General features: G+C 38.9%; 1 protein-coding gene across 4 annotated transcripts in view; it reads right to left on the bottom strand.

The window, feature by feature from the left end:
• Positions 1 to 15723, bottom strand: part of mast2 (microtubule associated serine/threonine kinase 2) — a 178642-nt gene extending 162919 nt beyond the window's left edge. For 3 of the 4 annotated variants that reach the window (XM_056378942.1, XM_056378945.1, XM_056378943.1), the window contains exon 1: positions 14655 to 15722. In XM_056378942.1, the coding sequence (XP_056234917.1) occupies positions 14655 to 14735 (81 nt within the window). In that variant the 5' untranslated portion in view covers positions 14736 to 15722. Of the gene's footprint in view, positions 1 to 14654 lie in introns of all 4 variants that reach the window. The other variant, XM_056378944.1, reaches the window with a different exon arrangement.
• Between the last annotated feature and the right edge of the window lie 7194 nt (positions 15724 to 22917).

Raw genomic sequence — 22917 nt, 5'->3', positions numbered from 1 at the left:
ACTACAAAGGGAAACAGGTGATGTCAAGTTCTTGTTTTTAAGTTCCGATTTCTAAACTTTATTTTTATCAGGGGTGCCAGCCCGGTCTCTCTCCTGGCATTTTAGATAAGTCAAGTTTACTGTGTAGTTTTTCTCCCTTTTAAAATGATTCATGATGGCAATGATGTCAAACTACACAAAAGTTGCACATTCAAAATATGTTGGACAAAAGGATTTCTTTCTATTTTAATACAGTGATTGTTGTATGACATTCAATTAATCAAATATTTTAAAACAAGCATGTTATAATATAATTTCAATGTTCTCATGTCTATATTATTATTAGCGCATATTGTTTTTGTTGTCATTACTGTAATACCCAGTTACATTAATGACCATTTCCATAGAAAACACAGGACAGCTCTCCCAGATACAGAAAGTGTTTTTCTTTTTGGGCAGAATCCTCTCAACCAACACCAACTCTACTATTGTCAAGCAAGTTAGCATTCGATGCTAACTTTCTCTACTGACACCTTGAATGTTTGTACTGTGAAACAAACAATTTATAAAAGAGTTTCATGTCTTAATGTTTTTCAGCGAACTCACACACTCAGTAAAAGTTGGTCTAAATGTAATGTTTCTGACTCAGACTGAGCAGCACAATGATTCAGTTAGAGTCAAAGGATTGCCATGAAAAAGAATAAATCTGAAAAAGAATAAGTAAATATGGAAATATAAACAGGAATACATAAAAGAATAAATAAGTAAATAAAAAATGTGGAAATATAAAGAGAAATAAATAAAACAATAAGAAAAACGCTTTTATCTATTGATTTTGCTTTTACTGTATTGAATTTGCAGGGTTTGATTGTTTCAGACAGGGAGTACTGTGTTTGTGCTCCTATAGTTAGCTGCTGAGCTGGAGGAAGCAGGATGTTTTGTTGGAAGCTCCTTTGCTGGCCACGGCCCAAAGGTTAATAACCCCCAATCAGGACAGGGAGGGACAGCCGTGGTGACTTCAACAAACACACACACACACACACACACACACACAGCACACACAGCACACACAGCACACACAGCACACACAGCACACACAGCACACACAGCACACACAGCACACACAGCACACACAGCACACACATGAGAAGGCTTAAATGTGCTGTGAAGGAAGTGAAGTGAAGGAAGTTAGGGGAGCGACAAACACCTGCCAAGCACCGCGCGGCTTCGACTGTGGCTGCTGATTGGTTGACCTCATTTCACTGACTGGGAGGAGTAGTGAGAGTGGCTGACAGTGGATTTCATGAATGTGTTTCTTTCTCCAACTAAGCTCTTCCTTGCAGGTAGAGATCCTTGCCCAACACTGAAGCTTTATTATGTCTTTGTTTCAGCTGAGTCGAGCTAAAACGGCTCCTTCAGACATGGATTAAATCAATCACATGTATTAGGTCTGAGATGAAGTCTGTTTTCAAACGCCATTGGCCTATTCCCTAAAAGTTAGTTGTTTTTTTTCACGAGTATAAACGTACGTCCCACTTGATTATTCTGATTAGGGATGTGCACTCTGTTTAGTGAAATTAAAGGATTAAATGTTGCCACTAGAAATACTGGTCATTGAAAAAATAATTTATCATTTCATTAAAGGTCCCATATTGTACAAAGGTAGATGTCCATGTGTTGTTTGATTATAAAGCAGGTCTAGGTTCTATATTAATTAATTACTGTGAAAGTATCAAAGCGCTCAGTCCAGAGAGAAATGCACACGACCTGTATTCAGAAACTGATCATTAAAACCAGCCGTCAGGACTAGGCCTGCACCATATGAGGAAGATATGCAATGTGCAATGACACTGTTCAATATTTCGAAGACTTGCGATAAATAGAAGGGGGGGGGGGACTGCTGTCTCATCCTGTAGTTATAGGTTTACAAAAGTTCCTTTTAGCTCGTTCATAACTGTACACTATGAGCTTAATGTTAGTACGTTTCACTCGTGTAAAACAAACCATGGTGTTTAAATCTTGTTGAACAGCTGGTGTGATGAAGGACGCTGATTGCTTTTCTTATTCACAAATGTTGTGATGACACTCACCGAGCTACGACTGTAAAAAAAAAAAAAAAAAAAAAGTAAAACGTTCACTCCTCACTGGTCTCCATCGCCGCTTCTGTGCCGTCTGCTATGTGTGTGAGACAGTAGTTTTTTCCAGTTAATTTGGCTCAGGTGCTGCACCATGAAAACTTGTGATTGACTTGTGTGACTGCACGGCATGTGTAGCCTAAATAAAATTACTTTTTCTAATTCGTTGCGTTTCCGTCAGTCTTTTGCAATGTGTTAATTGCACATGTTCATATCACGATGACAATGAAAATAAGATTCATCGGTGAGCCTCAAAGCAGTCCCTGCTCTCAGTCATGCCCCAAGCCCCGCCCACCTGGACGCACCATCCAACCTTGTAGGAGAGCCTCCTTTCTTTTGACTGGCTCACCAACCTGTGGTTACTAGAGCTCCAGAGAGAGGCCTGAGATGTCCAGATGTTGTTTAAAAAAAAAAAAAAAAAAAAAGAAAGAGTAAGGTGGAAAGTGGCACCGATGTCATCTCATAAAACCATCTCGAAAATTAAAATAAGGTTGTGTGTCTGCTGCGACCAGAGCAATATGTAATCATGTTCAGCATAGGCATGTGGACGTTAACCTGCCAGGTAAGAAGGCTGCTGGTGCTAGCATGCTAATGTTAGCCACACTCTGCAAAACAATTATGACACTGTTTTCCTAAAGAAACTGTGATTGACACCCTGATTAAAGTGTGCTCAGTTTCATTGTTTTCTGATGGTATTCTTACTTTTAGATTTGTCGAGGAGCCTAAATTTAAACTTCCATAGTCTTTAGAAACACAAGTAATTCTGATGCCTATCTAATATCCACCCATCCATCCATCACTGCATCATCTATGCTTATCCTGTGCAGGGTCAGAGGGTGGATAGAGTCTATCGTAGTCTCTAATCAGATTTTCAACCTTGGGGTCAGGACCCAACACGAGGTCACTTGATATGCAGATAATTAGGTCAAAAGATGCGTTTTACATAGGTCAGTATTTACATTTCATTCATCTGAAGCTCCCTCAGTACTCATATAAATATAATATTACTGTCATCTCTAGTTGTGCTCTCTGAGTATAATTTATAGCAGCTATATATAACACCATGATTGAGCCACCATCTGTGCTATAGTCATAACACCTTGAGCTGAGTGAGTTGATGACCTTGTTTTCTGATCAGGCCTCTGATTTTCATCCTCCTTTTCCTTCCTTCACCATCAGCAGGGAAAACTTACAAAACTGCTCTAGACCCAACACTGGAGATTAGCGTTAGCTGCAGTCACATGATCCATTTCCATGGTGACGTGCAAAGCAAGTCGTTTCATTCAAACAGCAGCAGCAGCATCAGTCAGTGTTGACCCTGCAGGTTTCTGCTTGTAAAGTTCCAGCTTCCTTCCATCCGTCCTGACCCTGCACACTGAGGACCACACTGTCAGTGGACACACAGCTAATGACCTACAGGGAAACCAGATTACCTGGTCACACACACACACACACACACACACACACACACACACACACACACACACACACACACACACACACACACACACACACACACACACACACACACACACACACACACACACACACACACACACACACACACACACACACACACACACACACACAATGTAGCAAGTACACACAAGCAGAATGACTGATCTCACTTTCCTCAATCACTAACGCACAAACAAACAAGCCTCAGGGGGCACAACAAAAACCAACGGCAGCCTCTAATGTGTTCAACTTTTCAATAGAGTGAGAGCAGACATACACACACATACACGCGCACACTAACACACACAAGGGTTCAACATTAACATTGAGCAAACAGATCATAAAATTTTCTGGGACCTGTAGTTTCATATTTATTAGTTTAATCTCAGCTTTCAAACTACATACCTCTGCATGAACAAGATTACAAATAAAGGGCTGTAGAAATTTCTGTGGCTGACAAGTTTATATGATTTCTCAGTATATACACATATTACACATCTCGCTCAACCCTTTGTGACTTGGCATGTTCAGTCGAGGGAAACTTTTCTTTCTATGAAGATGTTAATGTGCGTTTTCTCTTTTTTCAGCTCGTATTGTTCTGTCACTACCATTTTTATTTAGTTTCTGTCTAAAATCATCTGCTGTGTTCACACTGACGAGCAAAAAAAAAAAATCCTGCATAAGAACAATGCTCACCAAGTCCAAGAAACAAACTTCTTCATGTTCTGTTTCATTTCCTTTTCCTACAACTGCCCAGCAATGGATCCTCTAAGTTCTGGCAGGAGTAATGATAACTTTGCTTTTCATGCAGTGTTTTATTTCTTTACAAAGCAAATAAACCTTGTGATTTGAGCAAAAACACATTTATGTCTTAGTGTGCAAGTGGCAGCACAAGGATTTAACTACCTGCATGGATTTGTACAAATATCTCACACATAATTTAAATTTCATTCTGAATTTGATGTGACAGCTGTACAAAATCATTTGTGTTCTCCACAGCAGAAGTCCTGTGTGCTGTAAGCTGAATTACTAAGACTACATTTGAGTCCATTAGTTTGTCTAATGCTCATTTTCAGCACAGCGTTAAGTAGCACAGGTGTGCTGAATTGCTCATTACCTTGATTTGGTGTTTACCAGAATTAAATCTTGATTTGTGAGAATCATTAGCTTCAAACCCAAACAAACATTTAGTCGGTGGGCTGTTAATTGAACTACATTTTAACGTTGGATGAGAAAAACAAGATGGGTTGATGGACAAAAAACGCAGGACAAGAGGCGGAGAGAACAAGATACAGGGAAGGAAGAAAGAAGGCAGGGAGGAGCAGGGGAAGGTGGTGTAGGAAGAGTAAGGTAGAGGAGAGGGGGGAAAAGACAATAGAGAGAGGGGGAGGGCGAGGAACATCTAATAAAGGTTCTCTCAGTGAATACAGAGTAATGTGGCATCCAGCTCAGTGGGAAATCAGCACATCACTCAGTTACAATGACTGGGGGGGTGGGGGGGGGTGGCTGAAACAGGAAGGCATAATAATGTGGCACCAAGCAGGGGAAGAGTGATGGATTCTGTTCATTAAGGATGTTGGAAGCTCAAAACCAGACAGATATAACAGAGCAACGCTGTATTGGAAACTTGCTGTGAAAAGGAGCGAGGTCTGAAAAGAAAACAGAGGCGATGAAGGTTGAGGACAACTCTACATCTGACCTGACGTAACCTCTGAAGCTTTTTAAAATTATAAACAGTGAGAAAGCTGAGCTGAAAACCTCGAAAACACTCATGAGCAAAGATTTGTTGTTCACTCTGGAACACGGTTTATTCCTTTGTCTTGTCCTTTGTCATCTTATGAGGTTTAATTTCTCCTACGCAGATTCCTGCGAGATAATCAGACGCCAAAGTAATTAATGCCATTTCTATGCATTGATTTATAGGACCCATCTTGGTTATAATTCTGCTTAATGCAAGTAATTAATATCATTCACCCTCCCGCATCTGTGCCTCCTCATTACCACCCTTCTAGGTACCCTAAAGTTGCACCCATTAGCCATTTGGGCTCCATCAATCAACCCAGCGTCTTAGCTGTGCAGCATTTGGACCAATCTCAGCCAGAAGTCCCAGAGGTCGTTCCGGCTCATTTCCTCCTGAGCCCACTACGATCGCCCATAGCTGGTTCAAAAACGGAGAGGTAATCACTCTCTCATATCACTGGGTTGGGAGGGGAGCAGGTTTACTGGTTAACCTAAGAGATGTTTAATGAACAAGAAAGAGCAAAGAGCCACAGCTACTGCTGGAGAAAAGTCACGCTGGAAACACATTTTAAGATTTTAACATCATTGCAAAACGCAATCTGCACAATTTAATGATTTAAATTAAAGTATCTATTCACAGAGTTAGAAAGAAGACGCCAAATTTCAGATACTGACAGGTTTTGGTACCTTAGCGCTCTGGACACATTTCAGTCAGGACTCAAAAAGCACCGAGGTGGGGTACCTTGGTGGCTCACCTGGTAGAGCGTGTACCACATGGACTTAGTCCTAACCGCAGCAGCCATGGATTCGAATCTCACCCACCACCATTTGCTGCATGTCATTCCCTCACTCTCTCTCCCTCACTTTCCTGTCTACCTCTCACTGTACTATTAAATAAAAGAAAAAAAAAAGAAAAAGGCAAAAAGCACTGATGGACTTAGAACCATGCAGCCTTTAAGACCAGAGGTCCCACACATAACAGCATATACAGTCAGAAGGAGCACACTGGCGACATATTGAGAGGGGATAATACACTGAACTACAGGGAGACTGAATAAAATTGTATCAATAGAGAACCAATGAAATTCCCTGTGACATTACCAAAACAAATACAAAGGAAAGAAGAGGTGGAGGATGTGGAGACAGTTTACAGACTGTAAACTGTAAAATCAGCCTTGGACTGATTTCAGATAGTAAAATAATTCTCACTCCTGGACCACCATGTCATTTTACAGTCCAGTGCTCACTGTTCTCATTGTTATATTTCCTGATACTGACTCCAGTCATAACAAGATGTTTAACAAGGACGTTACTGTAATTATCATCCTCCCACACTGAGTAGCAGTATAATCAATACATTGCTCGATAAATTTTTTCTCATTACCTGAAACACATGGAATTTATCTTTCCAAAATCAGACTATGAAACCTGATTTGTTTTAGATTGGTTTGGTGAAAAAGAGTGAAAATAAATCTAAATTATTAAAATTATTATGGCATTAAAAAGGATGAGCAGCAACTTGATCAGCACCCAAACAAAAAGATTGTAACATACACAGTATATAAATATTTTCCAATCAGTAAGGATGTTTGAATTATAACTGTCTCACTGTCTTAACGAAGTGTCTCAAAAATCTGGGATAAATTTAATCTTATCCAGGATTAAAATGATTTATTTCAAACAACATTGGTATCTTAAGGAAGTCTCCTCACTCACAGCAACATAAATCATATGTAGGGTTTAAACCCAGATCCAGTCTGTGCTATGTGAATCATAACTGCTTGGAGAAAACAAACACACAAAGTGGCACACAGCCTGTGACTCATTTGTCTGTTGTGTCCAACAGCGAGCATGAGCATGATCATAGAGGATGTGACTTGTACAGCGGAGCAACCAGACCTAAATCTGTTGTGACACAGCCTCATTCGCCGTTACCTAAAACCCCTCTGAGCTTCGGCTGGAATCCAATGAATGCAGGAGGGAACGCCGATCACGTAAACTGTAAAACCAAATAAATGTGAGAGCTGATGTAGAAAATATGAAATGTTTAGATAACACAGTGGAGGCCAGCTGGAGGCCCGTCTCAGACATCTGATCAGTCAGTGTGAGTGTTACAGTCCCGCACTGCTGACCAACTCCACATTGCTCAAGTCTAGGGCTGTCCCAAACGATTATTCTTTAAACTATTATTTTTTTTATTAACCTAACAGTAATTTTATTGCAATTATTTTCCAGTTAGTCATTTAATATAACAATTTGCGTCCAACACACACACACTGCACCAGGGTGCTTCCTCTTTATGTGCTCGTGCATGACTGTCGTGCTAGAGTGATATGCCAGATGCACTTTGCAGAGTCTGCAGACTACCGCACTGTTGGTGTCAAGATTAAAGTATTCCCAAACTTTGGAGGACCATGTGCGAGCCTTTTTTGCCGCGTGTTGCTCCACACGCTCCGTCGTACTGCTGGTAGACGCCGCCATGTTGTTCAAATAGATTACACAGACGCAAATCATTCACTTAGTCAATGACTTCAATTACGTCACCGCGTTGTCCCAGTCCGTGCGCTGCGCTTGTATCCGGGTAAACCAAAGACGATGGATATAAACGGTCCCATTAGAAAGTTCCGGTTTTGTTCTATGAACATTCACATTGTGTGGTTTTACACGACGCATCGACACTAAAATTCCACGTTGAATAATTTTTATAATCGACAACGTCGATTGCGTCGGATAATCGTCCCAGCCCTACTCAAGTCACACTGCAGCTTTTGATTCTGTCGATCATGAAGCCGTTTTAAGTTTCTCTGACAGGAACATCCACAGCAAAAATTTTTTTTTTTTTTTTTTTTTTTAAAATCAAAGATTCAGTTTCTGTCTGATCTTTTTTCATCTACTCACCCATTTTCCTCCTTTTGTTTGTCTCACTGATGTAACCGAGCTCAAATATTGTGACCCCAAAAAGGTCAAATCTCTTCATTTAAACGTGCTTTGATCAACACTTTAACACAGCATTTCAAACTGTTTTCCAATCGACGACATTTTTGCTCTGGTTCACTCTCACCCCTCTCAAAGCACTGTTTTCGGCCTCAGCAGGTAAACTCTCATAACCCACTGTCCACTAACAAACTGTCGCAGCTCAAGAACTATGCATTTCCCTCAGGAGTTGGTGGAGAGCAAACCAGAGCTTAAAAGAGTGGATTTGTCACCTGTATTGTAAAACATATGACTCCAAATATATGTTAATGTTGCTCATTATCTGTTAGATGTGCAAATTATAAATTATTTGCTTACAATGTCACCTTAAAATGTGAGAATACATCAGTGTTGTGTTCACAGCTTGTTGTTTTTACTGCACCCAAAAAGACAGAATTTTTATTTTCTATCTTTTTAATGGAAACAGAAGAAAGTAACACTTCAGTCTTCTGGTCCTGGGCTCTATACAACCTCACTTTATTGGTCAAGGTGAATTTTAAGGTTGCAACTAATTACTTTGATTAGTTTTCATTTCAATATGTTTTTTAAAATCAAAGAAAGGCTAAAAAAAAAACCCATCTAAAAATACCCATTAAATTTTACAAAGACATAACACAAAGAAAAGCAGCAAATTCTCAGATTCAAGAAGCTGGTACCAAAGACTGAGTATTCAGTGTCAGGATCTTGAGAGAAGAGTAGAGTAGAATGTTTCAGCTGCAACCCGCTGAGCTACATCCATAAGTGAATGATTTTAACCGCTGATTCTAAAAATCACTGATGATTAATTTGCTGTTGATTGTTTAATCTTTCAGTCCACTATTTGTTTCAGAAGAACACGCCATTTAAAAGAAACTGTAAATCTTGAAAAATCTGGAAAATATTTTAAATATTTAAATTTCCACGTGATTACAATCTTACTAGTCCAAAATTACCCACCATCCTTAACTGTGGGACTGACCAGAACCTGAACTTGTTTCCAACTGTGTAACAGCAGCATGAAGCCTCTAGCTTATAGTGAAAATCCTCTGAGTGTTTAGCACAACAGCACGCCCTCCTCTCTCTCACCCCCATTAACACTGTACACTACAGTACAGTACAGTGTTAATCCACTGCAGATTTCAGTCTACTTCCAGTCTGCCCTAATTAGCCTGATCCTGCTGTGGGGGCTTCAACTCGGAACAACATCTCTCCAATGTGCTGTGATATAACAGATTATCCTCCTATCCCAGTTCATCAACACACTTAGCTCTAGGAAGAAATCACTGCATGTTTTGTTTATTTACTTAGATGTGAACCACCTCTTGATAACTCACTCACAAATTAAGGTTAAGCTGTCGATCATTATCGGCCGATTTTCATTATAAATATGTGATCGGTACTTGGGAATTACATTAAAGAAACTTGATCGTGGCATCCGTAGATAATATCGAATGTTGCGATATTTCCTTCCATATGCAACATGTTTAATAATATCATACATTGCAACATTTGGGCTGGACTCTGCCAAGATATAAAATTTTAGATATCGGCCAAGTCGGGCTGCACAATCACTTGAAATATAATCGAAATCGCCATCATAAATGTCACCACATTGTTATGCATCGTTAGCATCATAAACGTAGTGGTGTTACAGAGACGCCCCGGACTACAAATCTTATTCTTCAGAAGTAAAGGAACATGTTTGTTTGGTACAAACCCTAACAAAAATCACATCATCATCATTTTTATATTTTCTTCAGTGAAACCGAATCCAAAAACGACCATCCCAGCTGACATCGCAGCATCTTTACACTTTAGACAAGGTCTAGCCCTGCCAACCTGTGCCACCTACAGGCAAAGACACTAACAGATGTTTTAACATTTGTGCCACCAACAGGCAATGAAAGTAAATATACCGCCCATAAACAGCCAATATTATATTTCAAATATTCAATTCTGTACCCCCTCCTCTTTTATTTCCATGAATAAAATGTTGTTGGAAACCCCCTTTTATTTCCTTTCCACAGTCTCTCTACTGTTTTACATTGCTAATATAAAATATAAACCCTGTGACACAGGTAAGTGCAGGTCTGAACCTGCTGTTGCTGCAACTCTGCGGTTGGATGATACTCGGGCCTGGTATCAATGACACTGCACGTCCTTGTTCATACAAAGCTCTGATGCTCTGCACTGCACCGAAGCAAAAGTCGTGAAACACAGGCAATACTATGAGGTGGTGTTACATCAGTTCAGTGTCTGATTGCAAGGAAGATAATATCAAGAGCAGGAGGAGATGCAGGAGGGGAGACAGCGGTGTAATAAGTCGAAATAATTGAATAAATTTAAACATTACACCTTTTCCAATTTACTTACATTCCTGGGTATAAACATATTTTTCCAAATGTTCTTATATTTTGTTAAATATTGTTTAAATATAACAAAATTATAATTAAATCAGGCAACATCTGCCTTAAGAAGACTAACAAGACTAAGAATCTCACCGTGCATTTATTAACAGCTTTGCATTCAAAAAGTAGTGATGTTAAACAACCAACCTTGACCTCAAAAGAGCTAAATCTTTCATGAAAGAAAGACGGGAGGGTCCAAATAGAAATAAAAGGCTAAAGAAGAAAAAGAAACACAAGAAAACAAAGACTGAAGCAAAAAGCAGGAATATGCAAATGAATACCCAAATAAGTAAAACAAAGACGGGCCACCTTCCATTATTTGCTGAAGTTAAGAGTTTGATTGTGCTGAAGCTGCCGTTTCAGGTGAATACAACACAGCAAACGTTCAGAGCTGAAGTAAACAATGAGGAGTAGGAAGCAGCTTTCTCTTCACACAGCTGCAATAAATGCCAGTCGCTGCTGCAGGAACATTGTGATAGTGTTTATTGTGTGTAGAGGACTTCACTGCTTTTACTGCTCCTGTTTAACCATGTCAGAGAGTACCGTGACCTATAAAACAGGGACATGTCAGGACCACAGAGACATCTGTCTGAAAATGTCCCAGGAGCACCCGTTAGTCAGTCAGCTGGTCCAAACCCATGAAGGGCAACTGCAGCTTTCAGGTTTCTGTTTTCTTCAGAAGATCCTGACAGTCACTGGCCACGGGCTATTAACAGCTTTTTCTCAGTAAAAGAAAATTACATAACCATTAAAGTCATTTTCAGAGACAACGCATCATTTCTATGGTGAGTTCAGTTTTACTTTGACTTTCCAGGTGTTTCCCAGAGAAGGAAAACAAGGCCACCAGTTCCAAGAATGTGTGAATCAAGAGCATGACAAGACAGCTAAAAAGTGGCTGTTATGAAAAGGAAAGAATTGGCGACATTATTTCTTTTTACATTTTCCGAATTTATCTTTGATGGTTAAAACTGAAAACTTCTGCAAAACACAATAACAAAACTTGTTTTAATGATTATTATTTTTTAATTTCAATTAATTTTTCAATGATAATTGTAAATTTAGCCTATTCAACAAACTAAAACATGTTTTTTTTTTTACATTTATCAATTTTTTTTTTTTTTTTTACTAAATCTGTCATAGACAAATTCTTCAAAATACTTCAGAAAAACTAAAAAGAAAATATTTTCAATACATTTTTGAAAATATCTTTTTGCTAATTGACAGTCTGTCCAACTTTGAATATATCAGTCAAGAACATAGATGAAAAGTTTCTGCAACTGTCAGAAACAAAGGGTTCCTGGAAACAAACAGCTGACTGATTCCTTGATTGCAGAGGATGTTTGTGTGTATTTGTGCTCTGTCCCTGGCAACATATTAACACACACACTCTGAATCTGTTCACACTCAAGTTAGGAAATGACAATGACATCATTGATTTCCCAACGCTTTAACAGTAACCACCAAAACCCTGTTGTTCATGGTGACCCTGGTGGTCTGACACAGAACCTGAGGAGATCCCAGCAGATGAACTCTGATCACAGCTGCTGTTTGTATCTCTACACCATACCAGTGATGGTGTGTGGGTGTTGGTGTGGGTGTGTGTGTGTGTGTGTGTGTGCCTTCAGGTCAGGTTATAGTAAATTAAAGTCAAATTAGACAGCAGATGTTTAAACAGATTCTGTTCACATGGTAGCGACCTGCTGTTGCTGGTGGGACGTTAGCGCCTGATCTACCAAATCTGCTGCATTAAACACATTTTTTATAATCTCTATGCCAATTGAAATAAAATTGATCAAATATCAATTTATCAGCTGATTTGCTGTTTAAATCATCAAGCAAAGATGCTAATCATACTCTGGTTCAAGCTTCTTAAATGTGAGGACTTGCTTCTTTTCTGGTTTCTATCCCATGTTGGACAAAAAAAGATATTGAAGGACTTTTATTTGGACTGATTAATCAAAAATATAATCAACAAAGTAATAATGAAAGTAACTGTTGGCTTTAGCCTTTCCCCGCAGACAGCCTCTGGAAATATCACAGCGCCAGCACAAAGTCATGATTCATTACTCAGCAATGCAAAGTGTAAGCAACAGGTAGAAGTCCCACTGGATGAAAACACCCTGTCTGGCGGTCTTCCATTTTATACTGATTCATACAAAAACACAAAAAGCAGCAGTAGCAGCACAAAAACATCTGTCTGACCTCCCATGATACCATGAAGTTCACTCCCTCAAGCTCAGCACCTCCCACCCCCGACTGAAAACCACTCAAAAAAATAAAATTTCATCCTCCTAAGCTGATTTCAGGACAAAGTTCTGACACTAAAATAACTGCAAAGTTTATGAAACATGACAGCTGAGGGAAAATCTTATTAACTGGTCACATTTTACGTTATTATTCACATTATATCCCAAAAGACAGGGTGGTGCAGTAATACTGTACTAGAGAGTCAGTCATATCATACTTCCAGAGGTCGGGGGAACATGACTTCATGCAGAAATGTGAAATTATGAGCTTCAGCCATGACTTCATTTTTGGAAACGGCTCTTATTAACAAAGCAACATGTCCATGTTCATCGCAAACTGATACTAATGAGATCTGAACCTTATACATTACACAGAACCAAAGCACCAATGAGTTATTTGACTAAATGTATAATCCGATGTGATAGTTACTCATATCAAGCTAGTCTGAACTCTCTCCAAGTTGATTTTCATAGTGATAGTGAAATGAATGAATGAATGATTGAATTAAACCAAGTACTGCTTGGAAGATTCTTCAACATTCATCCAATACGTTCCTGGATCCACTACACACAGCAAAAACTAATAAACTGTTCCCTGACCCACCTTTACACCATATTTTATTAAAATTTCTCAAGATATCCATCAATTCTAATTACCAAAAACTCAAAGTGTCAAAGGTAATAAGGTGTACTAGAACCAGAGAGATGCAGATGTAGGGAAGCGAAACGACTGGTGGAGTGTTTGAGTTGTTTTTTTTCATTATAACACAAAACTCAACTGAGAATGGTTGTTCTTATGAGTGCTGCAATGCTGTTTTTTTACCTTTACACTTCTGCATATGATATTTATGGTTTATTATATATTCCTGTAGTTTCCATCGATTTTCTCTATCTATGTTGTGTTTTTATGGTATTTTCTATGGTAGCCTTTTCAGACCAACTGTACTGCAGACACAGTATCAGGATAAATCTGCTTATAAAAAATCAGATGACGTAAAGCCAAGTTCAAATGCATTTAACTATGAAACTAACCATATATTAAACAAACACCCAGGTTGATACCAACACAGACTTTCTCCTTTACTTACTGTTAAACTGCTTCAAACACAGGACTGTCAAAGATCTGCTTTACATTAGCTTCCCCTTGCATCTCAATAGATACATGCACACACTTTCACCTGGCCACAAGCACTCAACATCCAACCAAGCACTCAACATCCACGATGACTGAGCAAAAATATAGTTTAATTTTATCGACTTCTGATACCAACTGTGAAATTTTCCGCCTGTCAATCACAGCCTTGAGCTGCAGGAACAGAGGAAGGTCTCTATAGTTTAATTCTTTAGTTATTACATTCAATTTTGCACATAAGCAGGCTGTAATGTACTTAACACACTGTCAGGCTGATTAATTCGTTGATTAATTGATTAGCCAATTAATCATTAACTATTTTGATAACCTCAGGCTGTGGGGAATTTTAACAAGAATTTGTCACTTTTTTGACGTTTTAGAGACAAAATGAATCATTAACAGAGGCCGTAAGGTGTTAAATATATTAAGATATTATTAATGATGTGTGTATCATAAAAAGACTCATGATATTATTTGATATCAGCTTCATATCCTCTGTGTTGTGTCTGTTCCCTGTGCGTGGGCTTATCGTGGATCAGAGACGCAAACCTGTCCAGGTTTCACACACAATGACACACAATGTGTCTAAATGACTGCCACTCACCGCATCCTTCTCCTCTCCCCCGCTCTCCTGCTGCTCCATGTTGCACAGTTTCCTCTTGTTTTTATTTTCTGACCTCTTCATCTTTCACTTGACCGTTAAAAAAAAAAACCTCCGAGCTGGCAGGGTTCGGCCCGGCTGACAGACAGCCCCGTCCTGTCGCGGCTGGACCCTGTCGGTAACTTCTTCTTAGCAAGCAGGCTCAACGTGTCAGCTTGGCTGGTATCGACCTCAGTGACACCTCGCCGCCAAAACGAAATTCATCGCTCGCCGATGCGTTCATTTGAGTTGAGAATCCGCTCAGGAGTTTGTTCCAGCCAGCCATTCCTTGTGCGGCTGTGGCTAGCTAACTTACAGCCTAGCTACACTTTTCACGCCGCTTCCACATCTGGAAAAGCCGTTGTGACAAGCTGTCAATCAACCCCGCAGCACCAGCAGTTTCTCCTTGAATACAGAAATAAAAAGGGCGGTTTAAAGATGGTTCACAGGGACAGCGTATCATTCGCCATGCTGAACTGGTTTCATGGTGCCGGCCCTGGCAGTTCAACCAAAACAACTTGTTAGTTAGTTAGTGAGTGGCTGCTGCTGCTAGCTACCTAAGCTAGCTTCCTGCTGCGTGCCTAGCAGAGCGGCTAGCCGGGCTACCTGCCCAGAAGCACCGTGACACCCATGACAGGTCTACCTTCACTCCTAACGGATGGTTCCGGTTGATTCCCGCCTGAATTCTGGGCGTTTTTTCCCCTCTTGATGATTTATCAGGCTGTCAGTGTCCCCTTCACATGTCCTTCCATCCTCGGATAAAGGCTGAGCTCTGTGTGAAGACACCGGGTCGTGCTCCGTGTTGAACAGCAGCCGCGGCACGGCACGGCTCAGCTTGTTTCCTGACTCCGACTCGGTCACTGCGGTGTCAAGTTAGCAAGAACGAGGATGCAACGTCCGGTTGCGCTTTACAAAAATATAAGCACGGCGTCTTCAAAATAATGGATTTAGAAAACATTTCATACTTCATGGATAGAAATAAATATTAAACAGAATACAAACTGCATTGATTACATGTATACGGATAATTTACACAATATAGTACTCGAAAGATTATCAACAGGTACAACATATGTGATGGATAATGGAGTAAATAAAAGTCAAGGTGAGCAGTGTGTCTTTTTATGTGAAAAAACATTGTAACAGTATAGTGACAGTTATGGCATATACCACATAATATACCACATAAAGACTTACCGATGTAAGTGGTGACATGTCTGACTGATCATGTAGTAAAAGAGTGAACATAAACTAAAGTAAAAATTAAACAAAATACAATAGAAACATTTCCCATTGAAATATTTTATTGTATTTCTACATTTAAATACTGTATTTAAGTAAATTAAAATGTGTACTTCAGGTATACAGTCTTTTATGTGTCTAATTTTGGGGAAGAAAAAAAGAAAGAAAGAAAGAAAGAAAGACTGTCGATTTATTCCCAAAGTATTGATTCCTAAAATTATATCAGATTATATCAACATATAATGGTACTCAGGTATTTGGTCTAAGATACGATAATGTTTGACATCCCGCAGCCTTAATTTACAAATGTAACAGGTTTTATTTTGAAAACGCACTAATCTTTTTCCTTTCTCTGGTTTCAGCTTCACCTATGGACACAGCTTGTTTGATGATTCCTCTGTGTAAAATTACACACACTCTCAACTAAATAAATAAATAAAACTATTTTATTTAGATTTATTTTTTCTTCCTTCTTGTGTATGTGTATGTTTGTGCGTGCTTCTTTTGCTCGTTAGGACCAAACTGCTGGACCCTACAAGTTTAAAAGGCCGTTTGAGGGTTAAGACTTGGTTTAAGGGTCAGAGATCAAGGTTGGGGTTGGGCGTTCAATTGTGATGGTTTAGTTTAGGGGTAAGGGGCTGGTGAATGCATTATGTCAATCAGGGGTCCTCACAAATGCCATTAAAAAAGGGTGTGTGTGTGTGTGTGTGTGTGTGTGTGTGTGTGTGTGTGTGTGTGTGTGAGTGTGTTTGTGATGAGTTTTGTTGGCATCTGCTGCCACCTGCTGAGAAACAATAGAAAATGCTTTGAATATGTGTTTTTTCTCCCTGTGTACTGTATTTTTTTTTGTCATTTCTGAGTTAATTTCAGCCATTTTACCTCAGTGTGACTGTTTTTTGTTTTATTTTGCTTTGTTTTTTCTAATCAAAGAAATTTCATTTTATACAATAATGTTAATCCCATTTGCCTTTTCATACACTTATGTGGGCAGTCTATGAACAATGTTTGATCACACAAAAGGGATTTGTAAAAAAAAAGAAAAAAGAAAAAAGATATATGATATATGTATGTGTATCCATGGGAAACAACAGTTAAAATGTCTTGTGTTTAGCTCTCCTGTTGATTCTCCATTGGGACAGGAAGTGAAAAAAGCTGAGAAATTTTGATTACAAAATGAGCACTGTTTGCAACATTCAAGCCGCTGTATGATTTATGATATACTGACAAACAGAGACCTGCATGTAAGAGTTCCTTCCTAAAATGCTTTTAGGAAAGTTCAATTAGGAAAGTACTGAAGCAGCCAGGCTTCTCTGCAAAGTAAACATGGGTCTGCAGATGAGCGCCAGCAGGTCTACATGAGAGCTGTTCTGCCTTGTTTTCCTCAGTGAACTAAATATTGCCAACTTCCGATTTTATCAGGACGTCTTAGTGTGATGAACCTTTAAGAATCAAGGGAAGATGGCCTGTATTTGTTAGTTACTTCAAAATGTAGGCCTACTGACATTATACATGAAACATCTTTCACCTGAATGAGTTATGTTTAATCAAGCAGTTGTGATTGCATTTGAAACAATCCCACCTAAAAATATATAGATGAGTAAAAAAGAGACACTTCAAAAAGATGTTTTTTACTCATGACTGCACCTTTAATGCTTATTTTGGGTGCCCTTTGTGTCTGAATGGGCCCCAACATCAGCATGAACGAACCGTATCACTGCACAGTGAGGATTTTACATCTTCCACTAGAGGGAGCCAGAGTGATGTAGTGTCTTCTTTTGTTTTGAGTTGACTATCTTAACATAAGTGTGCTTATTGGTAGGTCAGTATAATTATTTCACTTATTAATCATTCAGTTTGATATCTTTTTTTGACTTAGATATAAATTTGCATAAAAACTTTAGTTTCTACTCAAAAAGGGGAATTAATTAATTGCAGTTGCAGTGATGTGAACACAGTTAACATCATTCACTGTTTTGGATATTAATTCCCATTCAGTAAATTATTATTTGTGTGTTGTTTTAAAAAGAAAAAATGTCAGGATCTGCATGTTTTCATGCCTCCACACAGCATCCTCCGTCCCATTCTCATAGACACAATAAATTAGTAATGTCTTTAAGGAACTTTTTCAACTTTGACACAAATGTTTACTTGGACTCAAGGATGAACTTACTAGATTGAGGTAGCTAAAGGTCAAGGTCACGGTGACCTCACAAAATGTGATTTTGGCCTTATGAATGCAATAGCTGCAGAACTCCTCAAGGGGAGTCCCTTCAAATTTGGTACAAACGTTCTCTTGGACTCCAGGTCAAATAGATTAGACTTTGGTAGTCAAAGGTCAAAGGTCAAGGTCACAGTGACCTCAGAAAAAACTTTTTTAGCCATTACTCAAGACATCGTACTGCAATTATGACACACAAATGGTTCATATTTTATGTGACTGGATAGAACAGGGATGTAACCTGAAACGAGTCTGAGTGGCGGAGGTGGTAATTCTAGTTTTTATTTGTATGTTGTTCTTTTTTGTTACATTTCTTTTCTCAGGATCATCATGTTTTTTAAACTTTTGAATGGTGATGTCTTATATATTCTATAGCAAATGACTGTAACTGACTGTAAAAGGTGTTTTATTTTTCACTTAAGTAAACAACCTTACAGTCCTCTTGCAGTCCTCCCCTTAACGCTCCTCTGAGTAAGTGTTTAAACTCACGTCGGCCTCTGTGCCTCCCCTCTCTGAGGTGCTCTCTTCTTGCAGCTGACATTGGCATTTCCATTAGCAGTAGCATCTTTGTACCCTGTCAACATGGTCCATCACCACAAGGCCCTGATCTGTTCACATACTTATCAGCCATGTCATTTATGGATTGGGGGACAGTGAACATGGAAACAGGGTTTGCCTTGACGCAGTTAAAGGCAATGACAGTCCTCACGTGAAAAAGTGCATGTGCAGCTAATGCAGCGGCAGTGTGAAAGTTTCTCGTGCTACAGTTACTTGTTCTTCAGATAGCAGACATTATTTTTGTTCCTCAACTGCTGGTTCAGGATCTCACACAGAGCCAGGGTTATTTCTGTCACTATATATATTAATATGTGCTTGAGGAAATAGGTCTGTAAAAATATATATAATATCTCTTCTGAGCTAATTAGCATGATAATACTCAGAATAACATTCATTTAAAATTTATATAAAATTTTCCCTTCACATAGCTTTCTAATAACAAAAAAAGTCCACACATGATTTGAAAACTATATTTTATATACATTTCAGTATAATTAAACCTTACATATTTGGTTTCTTTTAAAACCTTCAGATCCATTACAAATTTAATTCAGGTCCAGTTTCAAAATAAAATTATTAATTAATTTATTTTTCATATGTTCCATGCCGGGGCAGCATGGTAGGTACACGGTCTCCTCACAGCGAGAAGGTTCTGGGTTGGGACCCTGGGCTTGGGGCCTTTCTGTGTTGAGTTTGCATGTTCTCACTGTGCCTGCATGGGCTCTCTCCAGGTGCTCCGGCTTCCTCCCACAGTCCAAAACACATGCATGTTAGGTTAATTGGTGACTCTAACTTGCTCATAGGTGTGAATGTGCGTGTGAGTGGTGTTTTTTTCTCTATATCACAGCCCCGTGATAGACTGGCAACCTGTCCAGGGTGTAGCTAATGGATGGATGGATGGTCCATGCCAGTGTTTAAAAGTAATAATTTCAGGGAAAGACTGCGGTTATGGTTTAAAGAAGACAAACATTACAAATCTGTACACAATCTCTTCAAACTCAATCAAACACAGGAGAAGGTAAGACATTATGACTTTTAGTGCCTGATGTGGCTCAAGTTCTAAAAAACATTGATACTACACTTCCTATATTGCAGCTCACTTGTGTTTTTTCTTTAGATGCTCATGGAGGTGCATGGTAAATGCCCACATCTTGTAACACAGGCTTTCTGCTATGAAATTGCATATGTAATACAAAATTACTCACAAGAAATTGTTCATAAGACTTGACAACACTCATCAAGAGCCACAGATGACTGTTGTATGACTGTTTTTACAAGCTACTCCCCATGACTAGAAAATTGACTGACATGTTAAACCAGTGGGCTGCTCCTTTAAATAGATAATCAGCATTTTGTATATTTCTCAACCAATCATAATAATCACATAAAAATGCATCAGGAAATAGAAAATAATTATAAGAACTTTATTTATATAGCACTTTTCTTAACAAAGTGACAGAGTGCTTTACAAGAAAAAAGTAAAACCAGATAAAAGAAAAACCCAAAGTACCTGAGCGTAATAAAAAATGTAGAACAGCATAAATTAAAAAACATCTCAAATCAACATTTTACAGAAACATCTGACAGTAAGTGAAAATGGGCAATAAAATATGTAAAAACAATAATAAGGGATAAAACAATATAAATAAAAGATGTATCAGGCATTACCAAAGTTTACAATGTCTGATTTGGGTTGAGAGAGAGTTACACTATAGACTGATTGAGTTTGAGGTTGATAACTAGTTCCAATCTCATATTTTGAGTATTGGCGGTGCAGTGAGTCTTTAGTTTCCTTTTGGATTATGGACAGTGCCTTTAACTGACCTAGAATTTTGACCTTTGACCTAGAATTCCTCTGTCCAATATGTTTAACATGTTCCACTCAACAGGAAGAGACAGAGAGGACCTGACCTTTCATAAATCTCATCATTGTTATTCTGACTTATTTACAAGTGACACATGAAAGCATACCGGCAGCAGCGGAGGACAAAAGTGGGGGTGGAGAGTGTGTGTGTGTGTGTTCACATTGTTTAACTTACTTTACCTTTGTCCTTCAGCAGCAGGCACATGGATGACACTCTGATGCTCTACACCCACAGTTAAATAGTTATAAACTCTCAGGGAGCACAGCTTAAATGATCTGCTTCTCCCGGAGCACAAGTTACAAAACAAATAAAGGCCTGTATCCCCTAAAGCCGTGACCCAGGAGGCTACAGTGTTGGAAACATTCGTCTGAATGAGGCGGTGATGTGGAAAACAAAATGTAACACACGTGTGAGTCGATGAGCAGTTTGTTCCACAACGATGTTGATAGTCAGTGTAAAGTCGAGCTCCAACAGCTTACCTGTACTGGACAAGAATTTACGAGACATCAAATATAACTCGACGCCAACCCTGAGCTGTCCTCAGTAGTGTGAGTTCTTATAGGGCTGGAGATTACACAGTTTGACTGGTCACTCATTCAATCTCAGAGTCCGAGGTTTAGTGAACCTACAGAGAATCTGCAGCTTCCCCTCAGTTTTACGAAGCTTTGCAGCAGGTTGCAGCTCATTGATTAGCTGTTTGGTTCACTCTCACTGCTCGTGTAACCTGAGGGCCAAATGTACAATATACTAGTCTATATCAATGAAGGCTAGTCTACAGTAAATGTATGAGTGATACCTGTTTGCAACGATAAGGTTCGGTACGCCGAGGGAGGATAAAACAAACAGGGCAGGGTTTTAGGAAAACAGCATAACAATTAATGATCTGTGGAGGTTCTGCAGCAGGAGTCTCCAGATGCCGACGTTCTGCAGCAGGTTTTTGTTCTCCGTCTGCAGTTTCTCTGTGAGGTGTTGAAGTTCTACAAACTTTTGTAATTGCTCATCTTTCTCACTGTCGTCTTGTCGGGCCTCTTCTACTCGTTGCTCAAAGTCGTACATTACTGTCCTCAGATTTTCCATTTTTAGTTCTTAGTTTTTCCAACGGGGATATGTTCTTTATTTTGTGTCTGATTTTGGCTAAAGATCACCCATACACACCCAAACATCAAAAGAGAGCAATCCCACTGTATACAACCTGGCCAGCACTAAACAGCAGACAAGTGACTAGCTGATGAATGTAGTGGAACATTTAGCAGCTAAAGAGCCAGATATTTCCCTCTGTGAGGTTACTCTGTATCTGCACTGACAAGACATATATTGTGTAACTATATCTGACTAAGTACATGCTGAACAAACAGTACCATGGTGAATAGTTCATGACATATCACAGATGCCATCTTTAGCTGCATGTTCACAATACCGACCTCTTCTTAATGCACGACTCTAGAATTAATACTCCCTTTCAGATGCAATTAAATAAGGTGTTAGTATCTGATACTGATTCTGGAGCGATTCAGCTGCCCAGTTTCAACCAACACAGGGTGAACACCGTGTACCAGCTCTTTCTGTGTTCGCTCAGATTTCCCCGGCTGTTTAGCTGAGCACTCACACGTCGCTCAAAGAGCCTGTTTGTAATTACACTCTCTTATGTGACGTTACATTGGATGTTGCAGCTACAGAATATATACCTTAGATGGTAATTAGATAACTAGGTAACCGTAGATGGACACTTGTGCATGTGTGTGGTAGGTGTTTGTGCGGAGTTAAGCTCCATTTTCAGTTCAGCTGTAGATGCAGTGTACATTAAAAGTATGAGCTCAAAATTATGATGCTGAGCAAAGAAAGTAAAAATATATGTTTTTATTTAATTTATTATCGCAGTATTCTTCAATCTCATTTTACATTAATGTTTTTCATTCTAAATCAATGTTTTTATGTTCATTTTTCATGTGAAGCACTTGGTAAATGTAATTTCATTGTTGTAAGCACTGTGCTACATTTCTTGTATGAAAGGTATTATTATTATCATCATCATTATTATTATCATTATTATTATTATTATCACCATACATCCAAGTGTTCCAAAGAGGCGTTTCCACTGTTAGGGTCAATATTTTCAATACAGACACCTCAGAGAGTATTACCACAAATACACCATGGATACTTAGTATGTTCCCAAACATAATGTTGTCCACCAGCTTTGAAAACTAAAACATGATTACATATAAGAGATTACACAAAAGATATTTTATAATAATAGATAATATATTTCAAAATAAAAACTAAAATATCAAAATATTTGATAATGAAAACATGTATGACACCAATCTGTTGTGACCCTGTGATG

This window comes from Seriola aureovittata, chromosome 6 (genome assembly GCF_021018895.1).
Source record: "Seriola aureovittata isolate HTS-2021-v1 ecotype China chromosome 6, ASM2101889v1, whole genome shotgun sequence".
In the NCBI taxonomy this organism is placed as follows: Eukaryota; Metazoa; Chordata; class Actinopteri; order Carangiformes; family Carangidae; genus Seriola; species Seriola aureovittata.
The sequence above is the reverse complement of the archived record's forward strand: the minus strand, read 5'-3'. Positions and strand labels throughout refer to the sequence as shown.